The 18,576-nt window shown below is 36.4% G+C and overlaps 1 protein-coding gene across 1 annotated transcript in view; it reads right to left on the reverse strand.

Annotated features, from left to right (window-relative positions):
• The window catches only part of LOC125228069, a 137,285-nt gene that overhangs the window by 23,394 nt on the left and 95,315 nt on the right, over positions 1-18,576 (reverse strand). Inside the window, exons 4-8 of the mRNA XM_048132517.1 lie at positions 11,085-11,403; positions 9,566-9,652; positions 6,084-6,195; positions 3,612-3,694; positions 1,306-1,442 (exon numbers count right to left, since the gene is read on the reverse strand). Of these exons, the coding sequence (XP_047988474.1) occupies positions 1,306-1,442; positions 3,612-3,694; positions 6,084-6,195; positions 9,566-9,652; positions 11,085-11,403 (738 nt within the window). The remainder of the gene's footprint in view (positions 1-1,305; positions 1,443-3,611; positions 3,695-6,083; positions 6,196-9,565; positions 9,653-11,084; positions 11,404-18,576) is intronic.

The following is an 18,576-nucleotide window of genomic DNA, read 5'->3' on the forward strand; positions in this document are numbered from 1 at the left end:
ATTCTCAAGATTGGTAACAATTAGCCAAAATAACTAAACGGTCCGACACAGATTATTTCATTGTCATTCGGATTCTCAAATTTCGTTCAGATTAATTAAGTTTTCAAGGAGGAAACAGTCGAGAGCGGACCCTCGATTTTAAAGATTTTTTCGCAATATCTTTTAACTGAGTTGTTCTTAATGGACAGTTTGTTTTCGACAAATCTAGTTAATAACGTTAACTTATTATATTTAACTAAAATTCCCAAATTGAAAGGGGGGCCCCTCTCCATTTTAGTATTTTCGCTCCTGTAGCGACTTAAATGTCGGGCCGCGCACGATAGCACAGGGTCACTGTACAAGTGCACCGCAGAATGTAAGATTATTTACAAGTAGCGGCACGTAAGTTTAGGGCTGGCCGTTATTGCGCAGAAGTCAAAAACAGGTCTCTCAGGCGGGGATTACAGGGGGCGAAGGTTATGCGTCCCCATGCGCAGCTATCCCCTCCACATTACACTCAGCGCGTAAAACGCTACAGGAGCGAAAATGCTAAAATGGAAAGGAGCCCCCCTTTTAATTTGGGAATTTCAGTTAAATATACTAGTGATTTATCGAAAAAAAATTTTCCATTCAGAACCACTCAGTTAAAGATATTGCGAAAAAATCTCTACAATGGAGGTGCCTCTTTCGACTGTTTCCTCCTTCAAAACTGAATCAATCGTAACGAAATTTGAGAATCTGAATAACAATGAAGTAATCTGTGTCGGACCGTTTAGTTTTCTTCTTGTTTAGTCTTGTTTTTTTTTTTAATGCATGTTAAATATAAGATGTAATGTTTTGAAAAGAAGTGGCCCGCCGAGTTTCTTGCCGGTCCCATAGTGGATACCCTCCTCCAACTGAGGGGGGACTGAAATCTTCTCGAGGCTGAGGCGTAGGGTTAGAGCCGGCGTAGTTTTATTTGACGTTCATAAGCGCATTGTAATATGCCTACTTGGAAATTAAAAATTTCATTTCATTTCATTTCATTTCATTTCATTTCATTTCATTTCATTTCATTCATTTGTTGGATAATTGTTACCTATTTTGACTACCACACCTTTTTTGCGCCATAATCAATAAGACCATTTTTGATAATTTTTGATGGGGATTTTTGAAATCAAAACGGTCCGATACAGACAAAAATAATAATAATCTGTGTTGAAAAAATCATTGCTCTATCTTCAAAAACCAGGGATGAAATAGTCGAGAGCGTTATGGAGAATTGACCCCTCTTGTATCGTCTTAACTTACCGCTACTTGTAAACTCACTAGGGCTATTATACTCACCCGGTACTCGCAAAGTGACACGCGCGGTGCGAGGCGGGTGCGCCGACAATTGGCAATCATAGAAGGCCGCGTCTGTAGGCCTGACCTCCTTCACCTGCAGTCTCCAGATGTCTGGAGGGATGAAACGTGCTGAGTACCTGCAGATAATAGTACATTGTGCAACAAGGGGAGGAAGTTGAATATTACTAATGAGAGTAAGTTAAATCGCGACGGATTGTCTTAGCGATTTAAAGACTCGAGTTAGTAATATTCATACTTCCCAAGTTACACACAATGTTTTTCATCACACTTGCATTATAAAAAATATGCAAAGGTAAAAAAGAGTTCAATACAGTACCAGAAATTTCTTAACTCCCAAGGGAGAACAATTTTTCTATAACTCACGCTCCGCCTGCGTGCAATAGCACATTTAGTGTGCGAGTGTGATGAAACATTGTTTTTGTGTAGTTTTCAGGATAAGGAAGTAAGAGGAGTTCATTACATTTGTGAAATTACATGCGATTTTAGTTACATTCAGCACACTGTTGTCTCGAAGCTGTAAGTTCCTATTTTTGACACATGACAGCGTCCAAAAAACGTAAACTCGCGCGACCCAATGAAAATTTTAATTAAATCCTGTAATAAAAAATAATAAAAAAAAGTACTTAAAACAATATTTCGCTTACTTTAATCTTTAAACATAATCTAACACATGTCACATTTTTGCGGATCTTCGTTAGTGAGTAATAAATCATAAATCATAAATCGTTTATTTGCCAAAAAATATCTATATAGGTACATTTCCAAGCAGAACTTAACATAATTACATTTTTGCCATTAAGGTTATATCCGTCGGCCCCAAACTAGGCGCAGCCTGTATCTCGGGAACCGAAAAAATAGATTTAACTGTGGGACTTTGTCTAAACGGAATATGTTGGCCGTTTTGTTTTTTGAAAAATATTTTTACAAAGGTAATACAAATTACATTAAATTCTAGAAAAGTGCATGCACAGAGACAATAAAAAAAAAAGCTATTTAAACTAAGTAAACAGGGCAGACATGCATATGTGGAAGTGACATTTAATGAGTGTGCGCGTGTGTGTGTGTGTGTGTGTGTGTGTGTGTGTGTGTGTGTGTGTGTGTGTGTGTGTGTGTGTGTGTGTGTGTGTGTGTGTGTGTGTGTGTGTGTGTGTGTGTGTGTGTGTGTGTGTGTGTGTGTGTGTGTGTGTGTGTGTGTGTGTGTGTGTGTGTGTGTGTGTGTGTGTGTGTGTGTGTGTGTGTGTGTGTGTGAGTATACGCAACTAAGTATGAATTATTTCTTCTGTTTGATCGTAGGACTGAGAAAGAAGCCATTTTTTAGTTTTTGATTTTAAGATAGAACAAGAGAAGTCATCAAAGTTACATATCTTGGAGACCCTGTTGTAGACTGTAGGGTGTAGAAAGAATGGAAAGCGTTTGGCGAACGCAGTATGGGCTCTAGGACAAGAAATAGTAAGGTGATTAATACGCTTCAGACGTCGCCTGATGTGGTCAACAGAAGATACAGCAATTCTATGAGATTCTGTAACAGCTTTTACTATGAAAAGTTGACGAACTGATGTTTCTCTGTACAACTCGTCGGTGGGATAACGAAAAAGTTTCCTCAACATTACCTTCAGTACGGCTCGCTGCGCCCGTTCTAATTCTATCATTACGCTTTTGGCGGCGCCACCCCAGGCTGCAATACAGTACTGAATAATAGATTGGCAGAGTGCAAAATATACTAATTTTAATACAACTTGGGACCCTCCGCCTCTTAGAAGTTTCATGAGTAATTTACGATATTAATTTATCACGCAGCATTTACTTATTATTATTTATTACCTATGCCATATATCACTCATTTTTATTATTTTTAAACTAGTGCTGTGGCCGAGTCTATCATTTCTATTCAAATGACATTTTAGTAAGTTGATGTAAATCGTATATTTGTTTAAGCGCCTCCTTGTACAGTCGACTACAAAGAGATGTATTCACTTTTTCACCTTATTGCATTGTAATAAGGTGAAAAAGTGGATACAGATCTCTTTGTAGTCGACTGTACATATGGCCTAATCGATTCAACCAATTCGCAAATAATCATTAGATTTAACGAGCGATACGTCTTAGCCACATCACAACATACTTCAAAAGAAATATCAAAAATGTGAACTTACAACTCCGGGATAATCAAATACGGCAATGTATATGACACTCGCACATTCAACATTAGTTGGTTGACAATAAAAAACAGAAATCTTTACAGAAGTAAAATGTATATACTTAAGTAGCTATAAGAGGTTTCTTACCTATCGTCAGCTGTGTATTGTTGTGTACCAGTGGTTAACAGTTCCATAGGTTCTTGATCGTTTTTTCTTCGTACCCAGGATACCTGTCAAATACGTTATTCGTTGCATCAGCCATGTAACAGAAATCATTAACTGAAAAAGTTTTGTGTACTTTTGGGGTAACCATAACTAACTTTTAGGGTAACCTTAACTATACCTTGTACTTTTGGCACTTGAAAAAAGTGTAAACAAACCTGAGCTGTCAAATTTGAGGGTTGTTTATTAGGTAACGTTTGGTTCCTGAATTTTTTTCTCTATTTAAAAATAATTGAGCTCACTACTATTTTCCATTTCATTCCACTAACATGTAATTTCGTTTAATTTGACGAAACGTATACACCTTCACGAATATAAAAATATCGTCATTACATTTAATGAATATTATTATTTTCTTCAGGGAATCATCAACCAAAAAGTACCTAATTTTGCAGAGGTTTAAAACTTATGGTTGCATTTTAATCTGGGTGTAACTCCGGTTTCACATTATCCGATCCGATATCGGATGTCGGAAGGATTTCGATGGAAAAATCCAAGATGGCGCCTGTAATGTATGGGATATCGGTCCTACATCCGATATCGGATCGGATAATGTGAAAACGCACTAACTCTACTAAAATATAAAGGTAGTACAACTTACGCGATTTTTAATTTTATATGTCTAACATTTGCCATTGCTTGTTATCAATCATCATCATCATCATCTGTTCCGAGTTCGATATTTGTGTTGATGATTGTTATATTTATGTTTTTTAGGGTTCCGTACCAAAAAGGTACAAAAGGAACCCTTATGGCGACGCTCTGTCCGTCTGTCTGTATGTCTGTCACATTTCTTAATATCTCGAGAACTACTTACGCTATCGATTTGAAATTTGGAACAGTTATGAACATTTTAAACCTCTACAAGCTGAAACTATTATTTTAAAAAATATATTAATATTAATTATAGAAAATGGCCAAAATGGAAGGGGGGCCAACTGTAAATGTCAAGTTACTAGGTCAAGTGGGGTATCGTTAGAATCCTTATCTCCCGAAGTTTACCAACGAAAAATTATGACTTTTTACGAAATATTGGTTTTAAGCTAAATTTTACAGGAAAAGGTTTCTGGCCTTAAAAGGTTCGCTATCCCTGGATCTGTCAAATTTGACGGCTCCGGTTTGTTTACACTTTTTTCAAGTGCCAAAAGTACAAGGTATAACTTTAACCACCTTAAAAAAAAGTTGCGTGAGCGTGTATCTGTTGACTTGGGCGACTTTGTATGCTACCGTAAATAAGATTATTTTTACTTAGAAATTCTGTTCTAGTGTACTGGTATGCCTTTTATGAGAATAAATATCTTTTCCCCTCTCTAGCTCGGAAACACGTGTTTTGTCCTTTAATACCAGCGTGTAAAAACGCATTTTATCCACTAGTGGGTAAAGTAATTTGACCTTGAATAAAGTCAAATGAATCTAGTAATAAAGATGATTTACCACCTGTGTTACACTCGGGTGAAAATTTATTTCCCTTCTCGTATGTTGAAAAACTCACCCAAGTTTAGGATTCTATTCTCGAACCACTCGCTTCGCTCGTGGTTCAACTATAGAATACTTTGCTCGTTTTTAAATTCCACACTCGGCGTTAAAATACAACTTTGCACCTTGTATAACAAATAACTATTAAACCTAACCTAACTTTTAGGGTAACTTTGGTGGTGGTGTGACCTTAATCACATTCAGATCATGTCGAAATACTGTAGGTACGAAATCCTTGGCAAGGAAATATTGTCATAAGCATTAATCGTGGATGTGGTTGCAACTTAGGCAAAATTTAATATCTATATTTTATTGTAATTGATTATCCATAAACTCAAATTTAACTATTTTCTACCAGTTTCAAAGGTCACGGATAATGCTGCCACCTAGACACGCTATGAATAATGGACGCCGTCCTGCTGGTCACCCAAAATCGTTGGGCGGATAGAGTGGAGGTTGATCTCCGTGAGCTCGGCGTCGGCGAAAGCAGGTGCGATTCCGCTCAAGACCGAGCGGAAAGTGGCGTGCTCTTGTGTTGGAAGCCAAAACTCATTTTGAGTTATCGCATCAGCCAAGGAAGTAAGTAAGTAAAATAGGTACGCTATGATAGAGTGGCGTTCTTGTGTGTTAATAGCCATGACTTATAGGCAATGATCGGACTCTTAGCGCCACTTCTAACAACATAAGGTGCATTATCCCGAAAACGTCATACATAGCCCAACTGTCCGATCTCTGCTTAGTGCGTTTTCACATTATCCGATCCGATATCGGATGTCGGACCCATATCCCATACATTACAGGCGCCATCTTGGATTTTTTCTATTGAAATCCTTCCGACATCCGATATCGGATCGGATAATGTGAAAACGGTCTTACAGGTCATCGCGTGAACAAAGTAAGTAATAAGTAGTACCTACTTACCACTTTGTCGTGCAAAGCGTCGACTTTGCAATCCAGGTTGGCGGTGGAACCTACAAGAGCTTCTATTTCTGGCGCGGCCGCCGTGTAGATCCCATTCCCGCTGCCAGGCCTGCTAAGCATGATTAAAAAAAAAACTATTAGATATGTCTTCTTCCTCATACTCTTATCCCATGTTATATGTGGTCGGTACATGACATTTCTTCTTCTTCCATTCTCCTCTATATCTCAACATTATCTTTCTTTCACATATCCTCTTTCACGCTATAATAATGCCATTTTGAATTAGCCGGACTTATTGTAAACAAAGGTGAGGCCGGTTCCATAAAAATTTCCCACCGTTCAAGGTATTAAAACTGACCATATTCTACATATTTTACATTTATTCTACTCGTATAATTACACAAGTAATGACTTTCATTAAACGAAAGTAATTAACCCAGAACGTTTTGATATATTTATTGAAATTAAAAAGATGTTTTTGTAGGGCAGTTAGTTTATTGCACTAAAAATAATATCTCGCAATAAAAATTGTCAACAGAAATAAGTATAAAAATAACGATCTTAAATAAAATTAAATCGGTCCCGGGTTCGAATCCCGGTAAGGGCATTTGTTTGTGTGATGAGCACAGATATTTGTTCCTGAGTCATGGATATTTTCTATGTATATAAGTATTTATATATTATATATATCGTTGTCTAAGTACCCACAACACAAGCCTTCTTGAGCTTACCGTGGGCCTCAGTCAATCTGTGTAAGAATGTCCTATAATATTTATTATTTATTATTATTTATGAAATCTCCCAAAAAGGATCGTCATTAAATAAAAAATATCAAAAATAAAACAATAGCAAGGTGGCTATGAATTTAATTATAAGTTTTGTAAGTATCTGATTTGACACAACTTCATCAATTTTGGGCCGATTTTTATTTTGACTTGCATGGGATCATAACATAACATAATATGACAGTCATCGTGTGTTTTTTCGATTCATGAGTGATCGTTAATAACTGGAAGTGATTTGTTTACCTGTCGGCCCTTAAATAATTGAGAACCTCTTATAGGTGAAAAACTTAAGAAAATCACCTGTTGTATGTGTGACGTGTTCGAATAGGCGTTTGTTTTGTTTGTGTTACTAATTTTAAATATGTGTTCTCTATTCGAACACGTCACTCACACATACTTACAACAGGTGACTTTCTTAAGTTTTTCACCTATACTTGAATTTCACGTGTTACTTTGACAGTGACAGCAGTTTGTTTACGTTTATTATGTTCAGTTCGAAATGGCATTATACGTAGATATGTTTATTTTGTTATCAAAATTTCGTTTTGTGTCAACCCCTTCATTACAAAGAGTGGCACTGAAACTTGAGCAGTTTCATGTGCTCCGCCTACCCTGTTTGTGAATAAAGACGTGATTTTATGTAAGTATGTATTCTGTTAGATACGTTATAACAAATGAAAATACGTTAAAATACTTTAATTTTTATTAAGTAACTAGAAGTATTCACATTCGGAGATTGCAGATACTTAGGCTCTTGAGACCTAGCAATGGACGCTGGTTCGATGCAAACCCTATTCAATCGGCTTTATCGAATATTAATTACCACAGGCTATTTCAGATATTTCATATTATAGGTGCCTACTGTTTGGGTATAAGTACATAAAATATTAACATAATGCCTGACCAAAAATACAACGTGTTTCCGGTATCACTCAAAACCTCAGACACCCCAACAGATTTTTATTTGTTTATACTCATCTAGAGTATTCATCTTTTAATCTGATGGTTACTTTTTTTTAAATTGAATTTTTAGATTTATGTACAGCTCTACTTGACTTTTAGCTCCACACTCAATAAAAAAATTGCTAACGACCATCATAAACCACAAAACTATTTATTTGTGTACGTTACTGCAACGACATAAGGTTTACCAATAGAGAGCTAAGATGTCACTGTAAAACACTTTAAAGCTTTGTCACAGTAAACTTCAAATTGGACAGGTAATCGCAGTAAGCAAATTTAAACCCAATATTCAGAATGACAAGGTTGTAATTAGGTACGAGTTCAATTTGTTATGACTTATGATATACATTAAGATTAAACTGACAAACACAATATTCAGAATGACAAGGTTGTAATTAGGTACGAGTTCAATTTGTTATGACTTATGATATACATTAAGATTAAACTGACAAACAACGTCAAACTCGTAGCGGAAAAATAATCGCCCAAGTAACTAGCCAGTTAAGTATTAATACCCCTATATACTGAAAAAGGTAAACAACCTCTAGCAATGCGATATACACAATGTTGTATTACGAATACAATAGAATAGGCGCGTAAAAAATAACTAATCATACCAATTTAAATAAAAATATTACCCCCATCAAGATACTCGTATAGCTCAATCGATTCTACTCTCGATTCTGAACAAACCGTTTTCAGGTTTTTAGTGTTAAGTGAAACACGGTGTATATGACTATTGTCAGAGGGCGCTGTTATTGTGATGAACTGGATGACAATTCAGTTTAGTATGAAGAAAATAGGTCTAACGAAATTCTGCAACATGGCGCGTAGTTAATAGTCATAATATATTTCTGGCCAGGCTTTACCTATATTTCTAGTCCTTTATAAAATGTATTCTTATAATAAGCGCAGGAAATTAAATATAAATCAGTTGTTAAGTTCACTCTTAAAGTATACAAATATTTTAAAAAGGAACAAATCCAATAATTTAAAACGATATTTTTGCAAATCTCAACAAATTCCAATTACCAATTTAAGTAATATAATTTCACCGAACTCAAACAATCACGAAATTAAATTATTGATTCTATTCGCTAAATACACAAGGGCTTCAAATAGATATTTCCAAAGTTAGCAGAACTTTACCACTAACCATGCTGGAGCAGGTACTGTGTACGAAGAACTTAGCTAATATTTATTTTTAAATTATAGGGGATAACCTAACCACAAAATTAAAATTTTGAAAAAACCCCAACCGCGACATAGTAGACCAATTTTCATGAAACATGGCTAAGAACACTCCCGACTAACTCAGCTTTCAGACAAAAATAAACTAAATCAAAATCGGTTCATCCGTTCGGGAGCTACGATGCCACAGACAGACACACACACAGACAGACAGACAAACAGACAGACAGACAGACAGATGGACAGAGGACCGCTGCTCTGGAGGTGAGAATTTTTCCATTTTTCCTTTAATTTAGAAATATGTTATATCGCTCGCAGACGTTTAAAATGCATGATAAAAAAACAGAAACAGCGAATGTTTTTTATGTGAGCAGAATAGTCGGGTGTTTTCCAAAATTAAAAATTTGTGCTAAAAACAATTTAAAAAAAATAAACAGTAAAAAATTCAAAAAATGCCAGGCCAGTGTTAAATTGAACATAAAATATAAAAGCTTGTCAATTCCCGCATATATCACTGTCAGTTTTGATTGATCGAGCACTTACCTATCGTTCTTGTGGTGATGCGTGTTCGAGTACGTATCGAAGATGTAGTTCAAAAGCGGCGCGTTTGAACCTGTCTCCCCGTATTTCCTTTAAAAAAAAGTTTTTTTTTAATATACCTACTACATCGGTGGTGAACAAGCGTACGGCCCGCCTAATGGAAAGCGGTTACCGTAACCTATAGATGCCTGCAACTCAAAGAGTAGTAAGCTTTATTAAATAAAAACATGCGTGGAGAACTTCCGCGCGGAAGAGGTCAAACTTCGTAACACGTAACCTTAAAAACATTCTGTCAAGTGACTGTCACGTTTTTGCACACTTCCAACTTTTTACTGTTTTAAATATTTTCGTTCGAGTTGGCATCACTGAGCGTTAAACATTAAACACTGTCAGTTGGAAGTGGCAACACTGAGCGTTAAACATTAAACACTGTCAGTTGGAAGTGGCAACACTGAGCGTTAAACATTAAACACTGTCAGTTGGAAGTGGCAACACTGAGCGTTAAACATTAAACACTGTCAGTTGGAAGTGGCAACACTGAGCGTTAAACATTAAACACTGTCAGTTGGAAGTGGCAACACTAAGCGTTAAACATGAGCGTTAAACACTGTCAGTTGGAAGTGGCAACACTGAGCGTTAAACATTAAACACTGTCAGTTGGAAGTGGCAACACTGAGCGTTAAACACTGTCAGTTGGAAGTGGCAACACTGAGCGTTAAACATTAAGCGTTAAACTGAGCGTTAAACACTGTCAGTTGGAAGTGGCAACACTGAGCGTTATTAAACACTGTCAGTTGGAAGTGGCAACACTGAGCGACTGTCAGTTGGAAGTGGCAACACTGAGCGTTAAACACTGCAACACTGAGCGTTAAACATTAAACACTGTCAGTTGGAAGTGGCAACACTGAGCGTTAAACATTAAACACTGTCAGTTGGAAGTGGCAACACTGAGCGTTAAACACTGTCAGTTGGAAGTGGCAACACTGAGCGTTAAACATTAAACACTGTCAGTTGGAAGTGGCAACACTGAGCGTTAAACATTAAACACTGTCAGTTGGAAGTGGCAACACTGAGCGTTAAACATTAAACACTGTCAGTTGGAAGTGGCAACACTACTGAGCGTTAAACATTAAACACTGTCAGTTGGAAGTGGCAACACTATTAAGCGTTAAATGTTTTAAAATGTTTAACGCTGTCAGTTGGAAGTCGCATTAGAAGTTTCACTTCAAAGATATTTCTTATTTTTAAAGAGCAGAAACTTATTTTTAAATTAATTCAAGGAAAAATTTTTGGACTTGAACCTGCTTGATAAGGATTTGAACCTGCGACCTACTAAACTAAAAGTTCCTTTATCTTAAAAGTCGTTGAACAAAATGTTGGTCAGTTTGAAAAATAAAGCCAACCGTTTCTGTCACAGAAATCACCTAGTACTTGTATACTTACTACAGTATGCCCAAAAATACTAAAGTTTTCCACAGTTCGGCAAAAAAATTATGTACACTTTTTTTTTTAAAGAACTAACCTTTGACGTCTCTCTGTCATCAAAGGCGGACTGGGCATCACAACTGTCGTCGTCTCAAAATCAGCGTTTATCACATTAACAGCTCTTTTCTTATTCCTTTTATCTATCCCATTATGTACAAATTGAGCTTCAAAATTATCACTTTCACGACAACATGTGTAATTTATTTTATTTTTAAAAGTAGAGCTAAAAGGGTCGTTAGACGTCTGGTTGAGTACGTCTGGCGTGTGAAGCATTTGGTAAACTTTGTTGATAGTAGGTTGCCAACTTTCCGTGTGGTTGTGAGTTTTAGAGTTGTTTGAAGAGTCTGCGTCGGTGCCTGTGAACAAAAATATTAAATTCAGTGTTTTATAGTGTTTTATAAAGCCGGAATGTAGTAGTAGTAGTAGTAGTAATACACTTTATTGTACAAAGATAAGAACACACACAGTGTTCGGGATTGTTCGGATGTCCTCCCCGCCTCTTAGAGGACAACAGCCATCGCTGCATCTCCAGAATGCATACGACACTGACGCGCTCGCACGTACTTGCGTCCTTCTTAATTTTAACCAAAATCATGTAATTTAATTACTTACTACGACTAAACGCATGTCAAGAATGCAATTTTTTATTGAAGAAAGTATCAACCATAATTTCTGATCCTGTCGACCCGGACGTCATGCCTTAAGATTTGGAGCCACCAGGATCTTCTGCCACATCATTAAGCATTAAGAAGAAGATCTCTTTATGGATTGCCCCAGAATCGGTGACGTGACGGTATAAAGTGAGCCAGTGATTACAAGGAAAATCCACTTAGCAACAAGCGAGCGGTCAGAGTGAGTCCGATCCATTTTGTTTGCCCCTTTAGGTATTTTAACTTTGTGACCAAATTGCTGCCTTTTTATAGTTATTTTGTTATTAAACGTGTAGACTAAAGTCCCCTTAATCGAATTCAAGAATAAACCGCATTAAGGATCAAACAGTTTTCGTAATATTTCAAGTTCAAATTTAAAAATTATAACTACTTAATTACTCATCTTAACCGAGCGGCCGCCGGGCGCTCAGCGATAAGGAATTCGTACAAAAGGCAGTGAGTACCTACTTGCATTCTGGTTAGCTGATATATTTATACCCGTTTTTTCAATTTATTTATTTAATTTCATATGCTCGGAAATTTCCTACTTCAATTATTGGTTTCTCGTCAATTAATTAACATATTCAATCAATTATATTTGCCTTTTCTTTCAATATTGTACATATTGAAATGCAAATGGTTTTATTTCATATTTAATTATTATTTCGTATAAATTTATTGGTTTGATTAGTTCGACTAGTGCGAATTAAATCAAATATATTGAATTATCTTATACTTAAACACACATTTGTTTATGTTGGCATAAAAAATATTAAATTATTATTGCGAATTAGGTATTTCATTAATTTTGAAGCAAATTTACGTACTATTGGACAATAGTGTCAGTAAATATTAATATCTAATTGTAATAACTTGTAACTTTATAAATACAAACTTGAATTAATTAATAGTAATTATTTCTTATAAATACAATGGCACGATTAGCCGAGCTGGTAAAAAAACGGGGAGTTTATAAAGGTCGTTTAACGAAATTTGTAACGTATGTAGATGATTTTAAGGATGTTTTGCTTTGCAGTGAAGTTGAGGTTTTGGAATTAAAACTACGTATGTCTAGCATTGAATCGATGTTTGCGGAGTTCGAGGAGGTTCAGACCGGCATCGAGTGCCTGTCTCTCACAGAGGGGGAAGTTCAGAAGCAAACAGCACAAAGGTCAGATTTTGAATCTCAATATTTTGCTGTGCTGGCCAGGGCCCAAGAGATTTGTAACGCATTTAAAGGTAATAAAAGGTCCGGCAGACGTGCAAATAATGCTTCTGAAACTTTCTACTCTTCGGCTGGCGAGAGTGAGGATGATGTGGCGTCGGTGAAACAGGTACATAAAGGCGTTGCTGGGGTTAAATTACCCACCATTCAAATACCTAAATACAGCGGTGATTACGAAAGTTGGCTTGAATTCCGCGACGTTTATACCTCTCTTATACATTCGAATAAAAACATTAGCGACATTCAAAAATTCCATTATTTACGGGCTTCCTTGGAGGGAGGCGCTGCTCAAATCATACATGCGTTAGAGTTTTCTGCTTCTAATTATACTCTGGCGTGGAAATCTTTGTGCGAACGCTTTGACAATACTAGGCTATTAGTGCAGAACCACGTAAAGGCAATTTTTGATGAAGAGGTCATAAAAAAGGAGTCTGCGTCATCAATACGTAGGGTTGTCGATTCATGCAATAAAAACTTACGAGCGTTACAAATTTTAGGCGAACCAGTAGCGAATTGGGACACACTTATTGTGTACATTATATGCACAAAATTAGATTCTCTCACACTTCGCGAATGGGAGGAGCACAAGGTTACACACGAAAAAATTACATTAGAAATATTTACAAAATTTCTTAAAAATAGGGCAGACATATTAGAGACTATTGAATTAAGTAAAAATGCAAGTAATTATAAACAAGACTCGTCATCGAAGGCTACAAATAGACATGTTCGTGGCTTAGCTGCAGTTGTGAAGCCTGCCTTTAAAAAATATAATTGTCCACACTGTAGAGGTGATCATCCCTTATATTTATGCAACCAATTTGCTCAGTTAGAAATTGATGCTAGGGAACAGTTTGTGGGACGGATGAAATTGTGCAGCAACTGTTTAAGGGCAGGTCATAATGTACGCGCATGTAGACTCGGTCCGTACCGACGGTGTGGCAGCAAACACAATTCTTTATTGCATAGGGAGTCGAGCGCCACCTCCGGTGCGGCGCCGATCACGGCAGCTTCGAGCACTCCGGCACCGCGCGCTGAGCCTGCTGCAGTTCAGGCAGAGTCAAGTGCGGCTAATGACGTTATCACGACCATGTCAACAATTAACAAACAATCTTCGAGCTCGAATCGTCGAGCTCTCCTTGCCACAGCGTTAATTCAGGTTGTAGATGTTCATGGTAGACCTCATGAAGTTAAGGCCATGTTAGATTCAGGCAGTGAATCTTGCTTCATGACAGAGTCACTTTACCAGTCATTAGGTCTGCAATCTGAGCATATCGAATCGACAATAACTGGCTTTCGTCATGACCAGGTTTCTGTGGTAAAAAGGGAATGCGAAGCTATAATACAGTCCAGAATCAATTCATTCAAAGCAAGCATTAAATTCTTAGTGTCGCCAGTCATATCTTCGTCTCATGATGAAGTCTTTAATGTGAGCACACTAAATATCCCTTCGGGAATTACATTAGCAGACCCAGAATTCTTTAATCTGTCAAGTTACGACATTTTACTTGGCGTAGATATATTTTGGGATCTGATAGGTAGAGATAAAATCAAGTTAGGCAAAGGTTGCCCACTTCTTATAGAAACGGTGTTCGGTTATATTGTCTTGTTTAATACTTAATCGTAAAAATTATCCAGGCTGTGTTTGATTGCCGATAAAACTACGATTTAAAAAAAATAGTAGCAAACTTAGTTGGTTTTTCCTGTAGAAATAAAAATGTGTATATTTATTTTATTAATACATATAAAGCAGTGTTTCCATTTGATTAAGCATTGCTTTTCATACACTTTACTAATGATTTGCAAAAAAAAAAAAATATACAAAAGTTTTGAACTTATTTCAAAATATATTAAATATTCTCAATGACATAGGCGGTTTTAGCTGCAGGAAGTATAGCTGCTCTAATTTTATGTTACAAAACTTCACTTATCATTGTTAATTAAAGTGGTACATTTGTAATAAAAAGTTTTTTAATATTACTAACCATTAATAATACTTTATTTGAGGTTTTGAAGGATTATTCTCAAAAAAAATTTTTGAAAAAAATCCTCTTCAACCGGTTTTAGGAGATTTTTCACAAAATACTTTAACCGATTTCAGTAAAATTTAACAAGAAGTAACGCAATAGCATTCTCTTGAAATCACAAAAAGAATTTTACAAATCGGTTAATGCGTTTTTGGGTAATAGCATAATATGCATAGGTACTTACTACATACTAGTTCACTGTCTCAGCAATCCGAAGTCCGCCATAATTTATGTTCAAAATTTCACTATCTACACTGTTACATTTAATATAGGTAAATAGTTTTTGTACGCACAATAACCTGAAGTAATAGTTTATTTAAAGTTTTCTAGTAATCATTTACGCCAAAGTCACTAAAATGTAGGCGTAGATGAAGTAATAAGTAAGAAAAAGTAATGTGTAATGGTAATTACATAGGTTTCTGGGGCGATTTAAAGCAATCATGTTTGCAATATTCTTACGCCCCCAGTTACACGCAGTGTTTTTCATCAAACTTGCAATAAAAAGATAAAAAAGTATTTATGGTAGTCCAAAATACAAATTTAAACACTCCCTTGGGAAAAAGTTTTTTCTTTTACTCCTGAATTCCTGATACGCCTGCGTGCGATTGCACACTTACTGCGCAAGAGTGATAAAAAGTTATTAAACAAAATCTTCATCGCTGGTGGAATTCGATACAAACACATCCGTAACACGGCTGACAATGCTAGACTAACTAGGTATTAAGTGATTGGAAGCACTCATGGTACTATTTAGTTATGATACCTTTGTCAAAACGTCTGCATAAGTCCATTTTCTTGAACGCTGAGATAGCTAGTTATTTATCGAGCTTTAGACCGAGATAGAAATATGGTATGATACGTTACGAGGTTTGAGGTGATTCTACTGAACTGGAGTTCAATTTGTGGCATTGATTTCCTTGCCTTGTGCTACATCCAGATCTCGCCATGAAAGTTGTAAATATAAATAGTGAATTTGATCTTAAAAAAATTAAGTGACTGGTAAACATAATGCGTACATATAGTTATATCTGTAAACGGCTATATTTAATTATTATACTCGTAATGTTCCCATCTGTAATCTATGTCATCCATTCAGTTAAACTTAGATCGATAGATATACTTATATACTGCTATTGTACACAGATAAACACGCTTGTTAAATTTACGTTGTTCATATTAAATTCCGTTAATGATTGCAACATCTGTGATTGTAAAAGCCTACTGCTCACTTGTTTTCCTGTTTACGACTTATCTGAATGTTTTGCACGTGTGTCTTATACAAAACACAACACAATTAAATATTTTTCCTATTACAATGCGCTATTCTTATTCTTATTAGACGTTAACTCACATTCCTCATATTTAACTGGCACTGGCGACTATAAATATATTGTATTACTTCTTTTTTTAAATAATTTTATACATTCTTATTTATGAATAAGTATACTCTCAGTGGTTATTACCAAAATGTGAGGGGACTGCGCACAAAATCTGTTGACTTTTTTTCTAAAACTTCTCAGTCTGACTATGATTTTATTTGTTTGACTGAAACCTGGTTAAATTCGGACTTCCGTGATAACGAATATTTTGATTTAAGTTTTAACGTATTTCGTTGCGATCGGTCGGAGGCGGACAGCGGCGCAAAGCGTGGCGGCGGCGCGGCTGTAGCCGTACGCGCCAGCTTGCAGCCGGTGCGCCGCGACTGGCCTGTGCCGTCGCGCGCCCATTGTGAATGTGTCTGGGTTTCTATCCCTTTAGACCCGAGCGATCAGAATCGGCCAAGGCGTAACCATGCTCAAAATGACCTCCAGCAATCATCATGGCAAAATTTTCTCAACATAGCTTGCATTTATATTCCTCAGGGCGCCGGGTACAGAGATTCATTGTCCTCTTTTTGTGAAATAGCTAGTGATCTGGTTACTGAAAGACCTAACGACTTGTTCCTTCTCGCTGGTGATTTTAACATACCGGAGGCCGAATGGGTCGCCCGTACAACCCCTGGAATGCATTTAATGCCTGGTAATAGTTATGCTACACAGACTATCTCAGATTTTTTATCTTTTACGGGAATGAGTCAATTTAACAGTATTAATAATAACAACAGACGTATTCTCGATTTAATATTATGTAACGCCATCTGTGAAGTGACCTCGTGTAACTGGCCACTCACACCTGAAGATGCTCATCACAAAGCACTGATTATAGATATTCAGGTAAATATTGCACCGACTCTTACACCAAAGCCTACTATGATTCACAATTTTAGTGCTGGCGATTACAATAAAATAAACATGGTTCTGTCTAACATGAATTGGTATTCTTTTTTTAAAAATTGTGATGTTATAAGTGGTGTTGCAAAACTTAATAATCTTTTAAATGACCTCATTAAAACTCACATTCCGCAACGTAAGGCAAATGCGTCAGCGTCTGTTCCTGTATGGCACTCTAGGCCATTGAGAAAACTCCTTAAAGAAAAACAAAAATATCACAAACTATGGAAATTATATAAAAATCCCCTAGATTATGAATCGTTTAAAATCTTGAGAAAAAGGGCTCAAAAAATGGAAACACAGTGCCTTAACAGTTACGTATCATATGCTGAACTAAAAATTAAACAATTCCCAAATTATTTCTGGTCCTATGTTAAAGCAAAATACTCTAACAGTAAATTACCACAAACAATGCAATATAGAGATCGTGTCACATCTAATGGAGAAGAAATATGCAATCTCTTTAACACTTACTTTCATTCCGTTTTCGTGAAGCCTGCTAATGTTTCATCCATAAACACTCCACCTGCTAATAATTATTGTGATCATGTGATCGATATTAATAGTATAGACATTAATTATATTGCCGTTCTTAAATTATTAAATAGCATAAATGTTAATAAAGGCGCAGGCCCGGATGGTATTCATCCTATGTTTATAAGGAGATGCTCATCAAATTTGGTTAGACCGCTTACAATTTTATTTAAAAAATCGATTGAAACCGGTTGCGTTCCAGAAATTTGGAAAAAGGCACTAATTACTCCTGTTCCTAAAGGATCAATTAGCAAGGATATAGAGCAATATAGGCCGATCTCTAAATTGTGTCAGTTTAGTAAAATATTTGAAAAAATTGTAGTGCAACAACTATCCCAAGTGGTCAAAAATCACATTACTCCCTATCAACATGGATTTTACAGAGGTCGTTCTGTAAACACTAATTTACTGACGTTTACTAATGATGTTCTGAATGCGATGGATAAAGGCGCTAGGGTCGAAGCCGTATATACTGATTTCTCCAAGGCGTTCGACACAATATGCCACGATACTCTTCTAGAGAAGCTCTGGCTGCTTGGCATACACGGCGACTTATTCAGATGGATTAAGTCCTATATTGAGAATCGTAGCCAATGTGTAGTTTTATCCGGTTATGCCTCACAATGGAAATCCATCAGCTCTGGAGTCCGCAGGGATCTCATCTTGGTCCGTTATTGTTTCTACTATTTATAAACGATATCGATAAATATATTAAGCACTCGAGTGTGTCACTCTATGCAGATGACACTAAAATTTATAAAGTTATCCATTCTGTTGAAGATTGTCGCATGTTACAAGAAGACCTAGTTAATTTTGAAAGATT

The sequence above is a fragment of the Leguminivora glycinivorella genome, chromosome 7 (genome assembly GCF_023078275.1).
Source record: "Leguminivora glycinivorella isolate SPB_JAAS2020 chromosome 7, LegGlyc_1.1, whole genome shotgun sequence".
Taxonomy (NCBI): domain Eukaryota; kingdom Metazoa; phylum Arthropoda; class Insecta; order Lepidoptera; family Tortricidae; genus Leguminivora; species Leguminivora glycinivorella.